Source organism: Rhinatrema bivittatum, chromosome 2 (genome assembly GCF_901001135.1).
Source record: "Rhinatrema bivittatum chromosome 2, aRhiBiv1.1, whole genome shotgun sequence".
Taxonomy (NCBI): Eukaryota; Metazoa; Chordata; class Amphibia; order Gymnophiona; family Rhinatrematidae; genus Rhinatrema; species Rhinatrema bivittatum.
In genome coordinates this window covers 223,704,443-223,717,934 of record NC_042616.1, presented here as the reverse complement: position 1 = coordinate 223,717,934, position 13,492 = coordinate 223,704,443, and the positions used below count along the sequence as shown (strand labels likewise).

Here is a 13,492-nt window from a genome sequence, read left to right as displayed (position 1 = left end):
CTGCGTGACTCTCATGGCGAGGCGGGTCATTGGCGTGACATGTACAGCGGGACGCCATGTGACCCAGCAAAATGAGAAAATGATGAGCTGTCGAATAATGTCGATTCTGAAGGCATTGTGCGAGGGATATGAGAGTACGAGTTCGGACCTGAGGGAAGAATGCTCTTGCCTGCATGGTGCCCAGGTCGGCTTCTATGTAGGATAGGGTTTGAGATGGAACTAGGCTGGACTTGGGGTGGTTGATCAGGAGCCCGAGAGACAGCAACGTATGAATAGTGAGACGTAAGGAGGCTAATTCATCCGTCTGAGTCCTTATCAGCCAATCATTGAGATAAGGGTAGACATGGACGCCCTGACATTTCAGGTAGGCCGCTACCACTACAAGGCACTTGGTGAAGACTCAAGAAGCGGATGATAGGCTGAACGGCAGTACCCGGTACTGAAAATGCCGGGGGCCGACCAGGAAACGAAGGAATTTGTGGTGGGACAGAGTGATCGAGATGTGTGTATACGCATCCTGAAGATCTACAGAGCAAAGCCAATCTTCTCTTTGTAGAAGAGGCAGTAGAGAACCCAAGGTCACCATCCTGACATTCTCCCTCTGTAGATATTTGTTTAAGGCACGCAGGTCCAGTATTGGATGAATGCCACCTAACGTTTTTGGGATGAGGAAATACCTGGAATAGACCCCCTGCCCTTGCTGCGAGAGGGGCACTGGTTCTATTGCCCGGGATTTCAGGAGGGTTGATATCTCCTTTTCTAGAAGAGAGGAGTGGTCGGATGAACCCCACGTCGGCCGAAGTAGGGAGTCTGCTGGTACCGATATGAAGTTGAGGTGATAGCCTTGGGTCAGTACAACAAGTACCCACTGGTGTGCCATATGTTGGTGAAATGGCACAGTCGACCGCCACCTGGTATGGACGGTAGAGGAGGTTGGCTTATGCTCTCCAGCGAGGAGTCAAAATCTAGCAGCTGGGCCCGGTTGAGGGGCTGGCTGGGTCTTCTGAGGTTGGACTTGCCTGGGCTGACCCTTCTGGTAAGGCCTGGAAGGACAACCTCGAGCAGCAGGAGGATAATATCTCTGTGGCTTGAAAGACGGTCCTCTTAGAAGTGGATGGGAAATCAGAGGGTACTGAAGAAAGCTGGCGCAGCGTTTCATGGTGGTCCTTTAGCTGTGCCACTGTTTCCTGGATTTTGTCCCAGAAAAGATTATCTCCAGCGCAGGGTAGGTCTGCTAACCGGTCCTGCACCTCTGGTCGTAGGTCTGAGGACTTCAGCCAGGTCCACCTTCTTGCACTAATCCCCGCTGCAGACACTCTGGAGGCAGTGTCAAATATGTCATAGGCAGCGCGGACCTCGTGCTTGCCAGTATCTTGGCCTTTTTGAGCCAGAGCATTGAATGGATCCTGGAATTGTTCTGGTAAAAATTCAGAGAAATCTTGGATCTCCTTGAACAGGTCCCTGTTATACTGGGTCATGTATAACTGGAAGGAAGCAATGCGAGAAATGAGCATTGAGCCATGGAAGACACGCCTACCAAAAGCATCCAGGGACCTCTGTTCTTTCCCTGGAGGTATGGAGGAATGAGGTTTAGAACTTTGTGCCGCCTTCTGGGCTGACTCCACAACCACAGAATGGTGATCCAGCTGTGTTCTTTAAAAGCCAGGGGCTGTCTGAAAAGGTAGGTGGCATCTGTCTTTCGGTTGACAGGTGATACTGAGCCTGGGTGCTCCCAATTCCTTTTCAGCAGGTCAATTAGGATTTCATGAATAGGAGTAGACATGATTTCTTTTGGGGCAACAAGAAACTGGAGTACTTCCAGCATCTTGTGCCTCGAGTCCTCTTCTGTCTGAAGATGAAATGGAATTGTTTCAGACATTTCCTTTATGAAATTAATAAAAGAGAGATCCTCTGGAGGAGAGCATCATCTTTCCTCAGGGGGAGAGGGCTCTGAAGGCAAATCATTAGAATCCTGGGAAGAGTATTCGGTCCAAGGATCGTAAGGTTGATCCCCAGCTCCCACAGGATCACTAGAGGGAAGAAATGGTGTTAGTCCTGAAGGATCAGACCTAGGCATCGATGGTGGCATCGACAGCATCGATGGAGGACGATGCGGAACCGATGGCAGTACCGATGGAACCGGCAACATCGGGTGAGTTGATGGCATAATTCCAGACGGCGGTATGGGTATCTGTGTTTCCTCATCTTCCGTTGACAAAGGTATTGGCGTTAGAAGGTGGTGGACATACCGGTACTCTCGATTCCACTGGTGGAAGAGCCCTGATCAGCACATCCAGTCTACCTAGAAGCGGTGCAAGCACCGTGGGCATCGGGTCGATGACTGAGGCTGGCATCGGTGTCTGTGCCGATGGAGGTTGGAAGCCCTGAAGTGCCTTACTGATGGCCTCTTGGATCATACGATCCAATTCCTTGAGGAAGCCTAGGGCATGTAACCCCAGCCCAGAGAGGGAGGCAATAGTGGCGTAGCCGGAGGGTCCACCGGTTAAAGTGAAGTCGCGGCTCCCTGCACCGATGAAGGTGACCCAGTCACAGAGGAGGATGGGGTCTTCTCTGGACAGGATTTCTTTGACTGTGGCTCTGTCGACGCCGATGCAGAGGGCTTGCCTGGATCAGCGGACTGAGGCTTCCGATGCCGGTGTCGGCGCTTTTCACGATGTTCTCCTCGGTCCTTCTCCTGAGGTGATGAGGAAGAAGTCGACACCTTTGGAGTAGTCTATGCTGGTCGGACAGCACCGGTGTCCTGCTGCTGGCGAGAGGTCGATGGCACCGGCTCAGACGAGGTCGATGGAGTCGGGGGGGTTTTGAATGAAAAAGAAACTCCATCTTCTCTAAACGGGCCTTACGGCCTTTTGGTGACATTTGGGCACATTTGGTGAAAGTTAGGGTGTCATGGTCGGACCCCAAGCACAATACACAAACTCTATGCGGGTCTGTGATGGACATTGTCCAAGGACAATCGGGGCACTGACGAAAAACCCGACGCCATGGCTTCGACAAAAATTTAGCCGTGGTGCGGTTGATGGCTGGAAGGTCCCCGAAGGGAAAACTCGACGAGAATAGACCACAAACGAGGGTAAAGCCTTACCTTTCGACTGCGGAGTACGGATATCGATAGGGGGACCCCTATGGGGTAGAATTTTTTGAAACTTTTGAAAGATGTTCCATGAGGAAAATTCCTGTCTGGAATCTCTAGAGAGCTACTGCTGCATAGATAAAGAGACTGAAGGGGGACCCCTGCTGAATGCAGGGTTAGTGCCATGCTGGGCATGCCCAGTAGGTGCCAAAGTTCTAGAAACTTTGACAAAAGTACTTGCCAGGTACTTGTGGCCTGGATTGGCCACTGAGGGAAACAGGATGCTGGGCTTGATGGACCCTTGGTCTGACCTAGTATAGGCATATTCTTATGTTCCATGATTGGGCTTCATCCTGATGATGTCACCCATATGTGAGGACTACCATCCTGCTTGTCCTGTGAGAAAGGCATTGATAAATATTTGCAATGTGGAATTCTGTATTTATAGTAGAAACCTATGATAACTGGTTTTCAAATCATGCCATCAGAGCTGTCATATGGTAGTCTAAAAATACAATCTAATCTCTGTTCATTGCCCTTTTTTCAACAGATGAATGAGCCAAATGCTTATGGAAACACACCTCTTCATGTAGCTTGTTACAATGGCCAAGATGTTGTAGTGAATGAACTTATAGACAGTGGTGCTAATGTAAATCAAGTGAATGAGAAAGGTTTTACTCCTTTGCATTTTGCTGCTGCATCAACACATGGAGCGTTATGTTTAGAACTTTTGGTCTGTAATGGAGCAGATGTAAATATTAAGGTATGTAAGCTTCTCATATATTTTCTCTCTCTCTCTCTATATATATATATCCATGTGTAACTATATATATTTTTTAAATTTATTGTATCTAATTCAAATTTTTCTTTACAGGATACATTCTAACAAAAAGTAGTTATGTATTTCTCTGAGGACAAGCCAGGGTATGAGAGTCCTCACAGGTGGGTGATATCATCAGACACAACAATGGGGGAAGCACTGACTTCACAGCTTCTAGAATTTTCAGAGCTCTACTGAATGTGTACAGGACTATTCTGCATCACATGAGGACTTGCACTTTTTTTTTTTCAGTTGTCTGTCTTTTTTTCTACATTTTTTCCACATGGGACCCTCTGTTTCAAAAGTTCTCCTTTGACAAGCAGGCATGAATTAACTGTAACGTGTGAATGATTCATCCGATGGTGCTGACATGGACCTAGTTCTCAGAGCTCAGTAATGACTCTTCAGAGAATGTTGACAGTCCCCATGCTCGCATGTGCTACCTCATGTGCCCGTTGGTTTTGCTTCTTCTCCCAGGACAAGCAGGATGGTAGTCCTCACATATGGGTGACATCATCAGATGGAGCCCTGTCACGGAAAACTTTTGTCAGTTTCTAGAACTTTGATTGGCACACTGAGCATGCTCAGCATGCCATTAACCCTACGGCCACCAGGGGTCCCCCTTCAGTCTCCTTTTTCCGCGCAGCAGTTGCCGGTTTAGGAGCTCTGTGAGAAATTTCTCACAACTTTCCTCACGGAAATGTTTTAAGTTTAACTTCTTAAAAAATCCCTCACTGGGGGATAACCAATGGGATAGTGCTATATCAGGGTACAAATTATATTGTAATGATAGGGAGGATCAACTTGGTGAGGGTGTGGTACTTTATGTCTGGGAGGGTATAGAGTCCAACAGGATAGAGATCATACAAGAGACTAAATGCTCAGTAGAATCTATATGAGTAGAAATCCCATGTGTGCCTGGTAAGATTATAGTGACTGGAGTATACTACCGTCCACCTGGATAAAATGGTCAGACAGATGACGAAATGCTAAGAGAAATCAGGGAAGCTAACCAGTTTGGCAGTGCAGTAATATTGGGAGATTTCAATTACCTCAATATTGCCTGGGAAAATGTAACAGGACATGCTAGAGACATAAAGTTCCTGGATGGAATAAATGACTGCTTCATGGAGCAATTGGTTCAGGAGCCAATGAGAGAGGGAACTATTTTTTATTTAATTCTTAGTGGAATGTAGAATTTGGTAAGAGAGGTCCACTTGGCAATAGTGATCATAACATGATCAATTTGAACTAATAACTGGAAGGGGGACAGTAAGTACATCTACAGCTCTAATGCTAAATTTTCAAAAGGGAAACTTTGATAAAATGAAAATAGTTAGAAAAAACTGAAAGGTGCAGCTGCAAAGGTTAAAAGTGTTCAACAGGCATGGACATTGTTTAAAAGTACAATCCTAGATGCGCAGTCCAGATGATTTCTACGCATTAAGAAAGGTGGAAGGAAGGCAAAACGGTTACTGGCATGGTTAAAAGGTGAGGTGAAAGAGGCTATTTTAGCCAAAAAAAAAATCTTCAAAAATTGGAAGAAGAATCCATCTGAAGAAAATAGGAAAAATGGATGTTTGTAATTTTATTTTTCTAGTTTTATGAAGCTGATTTTAGTATATTTATTGTATATTATTATTTATTGTTGTGAACCGTTACGATGGACCCTGAGTGCAGGTATACAAAATCCAATAAATAAATAAAAAGCATAAGCATTGTTAAGTGTAAAACATTGATAAGACAGGCGAAGAGAGAATTTGAAATGAAGTTGGCTGTAGAGGCAAAAATTCATAATAAAAAGTTTAAAAAATATATCCGATGCAAGAAACCTGTGAGGGAATCGGTTGGACCGTTAGATGACCGAGGAGTTAAAGGGGCTCTTAGGGAAGATAAGGCATTGCAGAAAGACTAAATGTGTTTACTAATGAGGATGTTGGGGAGGTACCGATTCCGGAGATGGTTTTCAAGGGTGATGAGCCAGATGAACTGAACCAAATCACTGTGAACCTGGAAGATGTAGTAGGCCAGATTGACAAACTAAAGAGTAGCAAATCATCTGGACCAGATGGTATGCATCCCATGGCTCTGAAGGAACTACAAAATGAAATTTCAGATCTATTAGTTAAAATGTTTAACCTGTCATTAAAATCATCCATAAGAACATAAGAAAATGCCATACTGGGTCAAGCCCAGCATCCTGCTTCCAACAGTGGCCAATCCAGGCCACAAGAACCTGGCAAGTACCCAAAAACTAAGTCTATTCCATATTACCGTTGCTAATGGCAGTGGCTATTCTCTAGGTGAACTTAATAGCAGGTAATGGACTTCTCCTCCAAGAACTTATCCAATCCTTTTTTAAACACAGCTATACTAACTGCACTAACCACATCCTCTGGCAACAAATTCCAGAGTTTAATTGTGCGTTGAGTAAAAAAGAACTTTCTCCGATTAGTTTTAAATGTGCCCCATGCTAACTTCATGGAGTGCCCCCTAGTCTTTCTATTATCCGAAAGATCCATTGTACCTGAAGACTAGAGGGGTGGCCAATGTAACCCCGTTATTTAAAAAGGGCTCCTTGCAATAATCTCCCAAGAGATGATATAGTACATTTGTTCAAATTCACTGATGAAGATATATCAAGCAGCAAGAAATATGGAATTGATTACTAGTAGTTGTACATAGATATTTGTCCCAGGACAAGCAGGATGATAGTCCTCACATATGGGTGATGTCACCAGATGGAGCCTATCACGGAAAACTTTCTGTCAAAGTTTCTAGAAACATTTGACTGGCACACTGAGCCCATTGAGCATGCCCAGCATGCCATGATCCCTCGAGCCAAGGGGTCTCCCTTTAGTCTTTTTTCTGCGCTGCAGTTAGCCTTGCGGTGAAGGAGCCCTGTGTGATTCCTCACACAATAATTTTCCTCACGGAAAAAGTTTAAAAATTCTCAAAATTAATCCCCTTCGTAGGGGTCTCCCATTTTCACCGATTGGTGAGTACTAAATTTTTTCTCCGGTTGATACAGTTTCAAAAGTTTTTCTTGTCAGAAGGCTGTCGATGGCTGTCCGGCCTTCACAATGGCAACGGGATTTTAAAAAAATGCCCAAATTGCCCTCGCACGATGTCCATCACAGACCCGCATGTCGAGTGTGTCCTGTGTTTGGGCAAGGGACATTAGTGTATCGACGTCCACCAATGTGCCGAGATGACGGCCAAAGGCAGACGGGCCCGTCTGGAAAGATGGAACATCTCTTTCATATTCAATTACTGCCATCGACATAGACACAGTCGTCTCCGGCAGGAGTGGCCAAAATGTTGGTAATTAGAACCAAGTGATGTCCCGATGGAAGCGGTGACAGTCCGTCCCCGACTCCATCTCGGTTATCGATAAAATCGACCTCGGGGCTCGAGAAAAAAGGCACCGAGCATCGCAAAAAGCATCGCCACCGCCATCGACGGACTTCTACCCCCAATGTCGGATCGATTCCCGGAGCGACCTCAATACTCTTCGAGCCGCCACCGAAAAGGGCTCGAATGGAACAGCCATAGACACCCTCGATGCCTCTCAGTCCTAGGCAATCCCCACCGATATCGGTGCCGGGTACCGCGCCACCCAAGGGATCTGTGGAAGAGCCGGTTCCGCCTTCTCTGCCACCCTCTATAGTTACTCTGACCTCACCAGCTATACGGGAGGAACTGGACGGATTCATCTGCCAGGCAGTTAGGGATGCTCTGCAAGATATCCATCTACGCCGATGCCTGCCTGCACTAGAGATGAGCTTGGTTTTTTACTACTGGGTCGTTTTTTGAGTCGGACGCTTTGGGGTAAATTTTCCTCTGTTAGTTTTTTGGAAAAACGAAACCGGCCCAAAAAACGACGCGGGAAACGAAGCTCAAAAAAACCCACCCCAAGTATTAAAATGTACTATAAAACATTAAATACAACCCCCCCCCCCCCCCCCACCATCCCGATCCCTCCCCAAGACCTACCAACATCCTTGGTGGTCCAGCGGGGTCCCATGAGCGATTTGTCCCTCCGTGCGTCTGGCCTGCCTTGCTCAAAATGGCGCCGAAAGCCTCTGACCTACTATGTCACAGGGGCTACCGGTGCCATTGGTCAGCCCCTGTCACATGGCCATTGGCGCCATCTTGTGCTCCTGACAGGGTCTGAGCAATGGCACCGGTAGCGCCTGTGACATAGTATGGGCAAAGGCTATCGGCGCCATTTTGATTACTGGTAGCCGATGGCGAGATTGCTCCCAGATCACCGCTGGACCCCCAGTCCCGGAGCGATCGGCTGCCAGTAATCAAAATGGCGCTGATAGCTTTTGCCCATACTATGTCACAGGGGCTACCGGTGCCATTGGTCAGCCCCTGTCACATGGTAGGAGCACAAGATGGTGCCGATGGCCATGTGACAGGGGCTGACCAATGGCACCGATAGCCCCTGTGACATGGTAGGTCAGAGGCTGTCGGCGCCATTTTGAGCGAGGCAGGCCAGATGGCACAGAGGGACAAATCACTCGCGGGACCCCGCTGGAACACCAGGGATGTTAGTAAGTCTTGGGGAGGGATCGGGATGGTGGAGGGGGGGGGGTTGTATTATACTAAATTTTAATGCTTGGGGTGGTTTTTTAATTAAAAAAAAAAAAAGTGCTCCTCCCCCCGTACAAACCCGAAAAACAAATTTTTCTCATAGTTTGGGGAAAATCTGTTTTGGGGGGGCGGGGCTCCCGAACCACGACGAATTAGGCAATTTCGTTAAAATTGCCTAATTCGTCATAAACGAATGCACATCTCTGGCCTGCACCGATGCGCACGCCGGACCTTTCCCTCTTCACACCGATACTCGCTAAGCTTGATGCCTTACTCTGTGCCCTCCCGATGCAGCCACTACCATTGGGCACGGTCACCGATCCTCGAGCCCAGGGAAGACGGCACCTCTGGGAATTCACCAGTGCCTGAGCCTATGCCAAGACCATTGGGGATTTCTCATCTGAGGCAACCGTTTTCTTTTTTTTTTCCCATTTATAGCTTTTATTGGCAAGAAACAAAACAGAAATGCATCAGGTACATAGTAAATGCAACCATAATAGAACAAAATACGCATGTACAGCATAACTGAAAGCCATTTTACCCAAATATACCCCCGAGAAACCCCCCACCCCTTCCCGTAGAGGTAGCTGATATATAACATAACATGTGGACACTTGGTGATCAAGAGACAAGCTATTACACTGCATAGTATAAAGAGACCTAGAAAGTGACATAGAAAGTGACAAGCCCCATGACAATGCAATCACCTCAAACCCTAGGAAGACCCCTTTGAGGCTGTGATCCCCTGGGTTGGTACATAGGTAGCGAGGCGCTCCAAGCCGACAGTCAGCCAGCCCCGCCGTTACTTTGCCACAGAATTGCGTAGCCATCGTTCATACTGGCCCCAGACCTTATGAAAGTTTTGAGTCGACGCATTTCGGAATGCTGTAATCTTGCCCAGAGTATGTGTGTTTAGAACCATTGCTTGTACCATGGATAGCGTCGGGACACTGGGAGCCTTCCAGCTGCGTGCTATAGCACATCTGGTCGCCGTAATCACAAATTTAATAAAGATATTATGAAATCTTGATCTATCTTGGAGCTCCTCGTTCAGTAATGCTTGGGCTGGTGTAAGCTGAATACATGTGTTCAAAATCGTTGATATCCACGTCGATATAGACGTCCAAAGGTCTTGAATTTTGGGACATTGCCACCAGAGATGAAAAAAAGTACCTCGCTCTTGGCAAAGTTTCCAACAAAGTCCCTGAGTAGCGGGCGAGTAGTGCTGAATAAGACTCGGGGTGACATACCATCGAAAGTATAACTTATATCCATTTTCTATATGCTGGGTTGAGATCAGTCCCTTCCTCAAAAGTAGAAATGTCCGCAGCCAATCCTCCTTAGTCCTATCGCACTGCAGATCCGCCTGCCACGCTTGAATATGAGAGGCTGACAGAACAAAATCATCACTTAATAAACAATATAGATTGGTGATATGTTTGGTAACCAAATGGGCCTGACAACACATACTTTCAAAAGTAGTAATACCCTTTGCCAGGTCACCTGCCACCCGATGTCTAAGAAAAAAGTGTCTAACTTGTAGGTAGCGGAAAAGATCCGCAGGCCCCAGTTGGAATTGGCGACAAAGTGTAGGAAAGGTGGTCAGCCCCCCAGGAGACCAGATGTGCGACCATTGCAATATACCTTTGTCTATCCAAGTTTTAAAAGCGGTCGGAGTGCCTGCTGGACGAAACTTCCCATGGTAAAATAAGTGGGTACTATGGAAAAAACCTCGCCCTCCCACTAATGTGTTCTTCCAACGGTTCCAAACGGACATGGTGGCCTGTACGGTCTCCGGTAAGATCAGTCTGGGACACCAGGAGGCACGAGCCTGCCACAGCAACGCCTTAAGAGGGAAGTCCCCTAGTAAAGCTTGCTCCAATTGTACCCATGGCTTACAGTGTTTAAAATCATGCCACTCTATAGCCGCCTTCAGGTGGGCCGCGCCATGATAACGGGCAAGATTAGGCACTCCCAACCCACCCCTCTGCCTAGGCACAAACAAGGTCCGCTGTGCTATCCGAGATCGTTTCCCCTTCCACAAATATTTGTTTAATCTCTTTTGCCATTTATCCAACAGATGAACAGGAACAACTATGGGTAGAGTCTGTAGCAAGTACAGAATCCGGGGCAAAATGTTCATCTTTAATACTGCAAGTCGTCCCAGCCAGGAAATGTGATACCTATCCCACTCCTCTAAATCTTTATATATTTTGGCCAGTAGGGGGGTATAATTCAAGTGGAATAAATCGTCGTCCGTGCCCAGATAGACCCCCAGATACTTTAATTTACGGGTAGCCCACCTAAAAGGGAACTGCAATTTAATGCAGTCCATCAAGGCTGGGGAGGCAGTAACGTTTAGCAATTCCGATTTTTCCCAGTTGACAGAGAACCCCGAAACCCTGCTAAAAGCCTCTAACTCATCAGAGACTGCGTGCAGAGATCGAAGAGGGTCAGTAATAGTGAACAAAATATCATCTGCAAAAAGGGACAGTTTCGAGGTAAACTCTCCAACCTGCACGCCTGAGATTAAGGGATTGCTGCGTATGCGATGGGTAAAGGGCTCCAAGAAGAGGGCAAAGAGCAAGGGCGAGAGCGGGCATCCCTGTCTGGTACCCCTACCAACCGCAAACGAAGAAGAATACCCCCCATTAATTTTCAGACAAGCAGTGGGTGCTTCATATAATTTTTGTATCCAGTTAATAAACTTGTCCCCCAAATTGAATGAACGCAGGGTGTGAAACAAAAATGGCCAGTGCACGTAGTCAAAGGCCTTTTCAGCATCGATGGCTAACAGTAGCATGGGAATATTGTGCGAGCGCGCCCACCCCATGGCTGCAACCGTTTTTCGGACATTATCCGATGCCATACGGCCCGGGATGAAGCCTGATTGATCGGGATGTACCAAGCCAGGTAAGGACACATTTAACCTATGGGCCAATATTTTTGCTAATAATTTCATGTCTAAATTAATTAAAGAAATGGGGCGATAAGAGCCGCAGACCGTGGGATCTCGGCCCGGTTTCGCCAACAATGTGACCCCCGCCATATTGTCTACCTGGGACAGCGACACCGGCCCCTGCAATGAGTTATATAGTGAGACCAGCGGAGGCACCAATAAAGTCATGAATTTTTTATAAAATAAGGCAGTATAGCCATCGAGTCCGGGCGACTTGCCTGGCTTTAGCGATTTAATGGCCCAAGTCACTTCCGCTGCAGTTATATCCCGGGCTAGGAATACCTGGGCCTCAGTTGTAACTTGTGGTAGTGGGGTATCGTGAAAGTACGCCTCCAGCTCCACCTGTTGGATATCCATTTTCGGGGCATAAAGTGTCGTATAAAAACGGAGAAAGCGCTGCCTAATGTCAGCATTTGAGGTCAGCATCCTCCCGTTTTCATCTTTTAATTTTACAATATTAGTCTGGGCATATTGGACCTTCAATTTGCGTGCTAACTGTCGTCCCGCCTTATTACCCCCTTCATAATATAGCTGCTTACTACGAGTCAAATTATGGGCTATTTGGGCTGCTTCCAGGTCCGCTAGGCGCTTGCGCAAAGCATCGATTTGCTCCAAAAGGCCCTTGTCCCCAGTAACCAAATGTGTTCTCCCCAACTGTTGCAAGCGCGATAGATCAACTTTTTCCCGCTGTCTACAACGCTTGACATAAGCACCCCTGGCGATAAGCTTGCCACGCAGCACCGCTTTTAAGCAGTCCCAGAGTACAATTGGGGAGATATTAGGGGTATCATTCAATTGGAAATATTCCTGAATATCCCCATATAATTGGGTACAAAAGTCCTCCTCCTCGAGGAGACTATCATTAAGCCTCCAGTATTTTTGTCCTTTATCATAGCCGGCAAAATGAAAGTCCATAAATACCGGGCCATGATCGGACCAGGTGATAGGGCCCAGGGTCGGGTCAATCACCTGGGCACAGCAGCCCCTATCCACTAACAAATAGTCGATGCGCGAGTAGGTTTTATGCACTTTAGACAGGAAGGTATAATTCCTAGATTTGGGGTGCCAGACCCGCCACACATCAACCAGGCCATGATGCCGCAGGAAGCGGCGGAAAGCCTGCCGGTCAGTCCGTCTAGACGGTGGATTAGAGTGAGAATTGTCTAGACGTGGGTCTACTGTCAGATTAAAGTCACCTCCCAAGAGTATATGGCCCTCCGCCCAAAGATCAATAAGCTGCGAGAGGCCGTCCAAATAGACACCCTGTCCCTCGTTGGGGGCATATGAACTAATTAGGGTATACCTGTCCCCTCCAATAGCGATAACCAGTAAAAGATATCGTCCCTCCGGATCCGTCCGACATAATATTTCTTCATAAATCAGATCTTTATGCATAAGTATTCCCACGCCTAAGTACTTTCGAGCTAGTGGCCTAGCGGCCCAATACTGCCTAGGAAAACTAGGATGCTTAAGCAGACGCTCATATCTCTTCTTTAAATGGGTTTCCTGTACAAAGGCTATCTTAGTATGATAGAAATTCAAATCATCAAACAGCGATTGTCGTTTAAGAGGTGTATTCAGTCCCTTTACATTTAGGGACATAACGTTAAAGGCCGTCATGAGTTAATAAATTCATAGGTTAGTATCCCAAAGTCTGTCACCTGTGGTCTCTCCCCCTCTACCAAGCTAGGTTGTCTGTAATACTGTGCTATCCAAGTGTCCCCTCTAGCAATGTGGCCACAGTAAGTGCTGCCCTCTAACGTCCCTTCCCGCTTTCCCCCCTCCCCCACAGCCTGTTCCCTTTCCCAGGGCCATGCTGTCTGAATAAGGGAGGAGTCAATCATCCCAGCATAGCCTTTCCCCAAGACATCTTAAACTCTAAAAGAAACATGTACTGACAAATTGGGGCATCCCCAACATATAAACTGTTGAACTCAGAACCTGAAAACATCACATGGAAACAGATATATGCAATAGTAAACAGGTCAGCACGGATAAATCGTTCCAGAAAGTGAAC

At 46.9% G+C, this 13,492-nt stretch overlaps 1 protein-coding gene across 4 annotated transcripts in view; it reads left to right on the top strand.

The window, feature by feature from the left end:
- The window catches only part of ANKRD28 (ankyrin repeat domain 28), an 805,300-nt gene that overhangs the window by 302,035 nt on the left and 489,773 nt on the right, over positions 1 to 13,492 (top strand). For all 4 annotated transcript variants that reach the window (XM_029589217.1, XM_029589218.1, XM_029589216.1 and 1 more), the window contains one exon: positions 3,645 to 3,857. In XM_029589217.1, the coding sequence (XP_029445077.1) occupies positions 3,645 to 3,857 (213 nt within the window). The remainder of the gene's footprint in view (positions 1 to 3,644; positions 3,858 to 13,492) is intronic.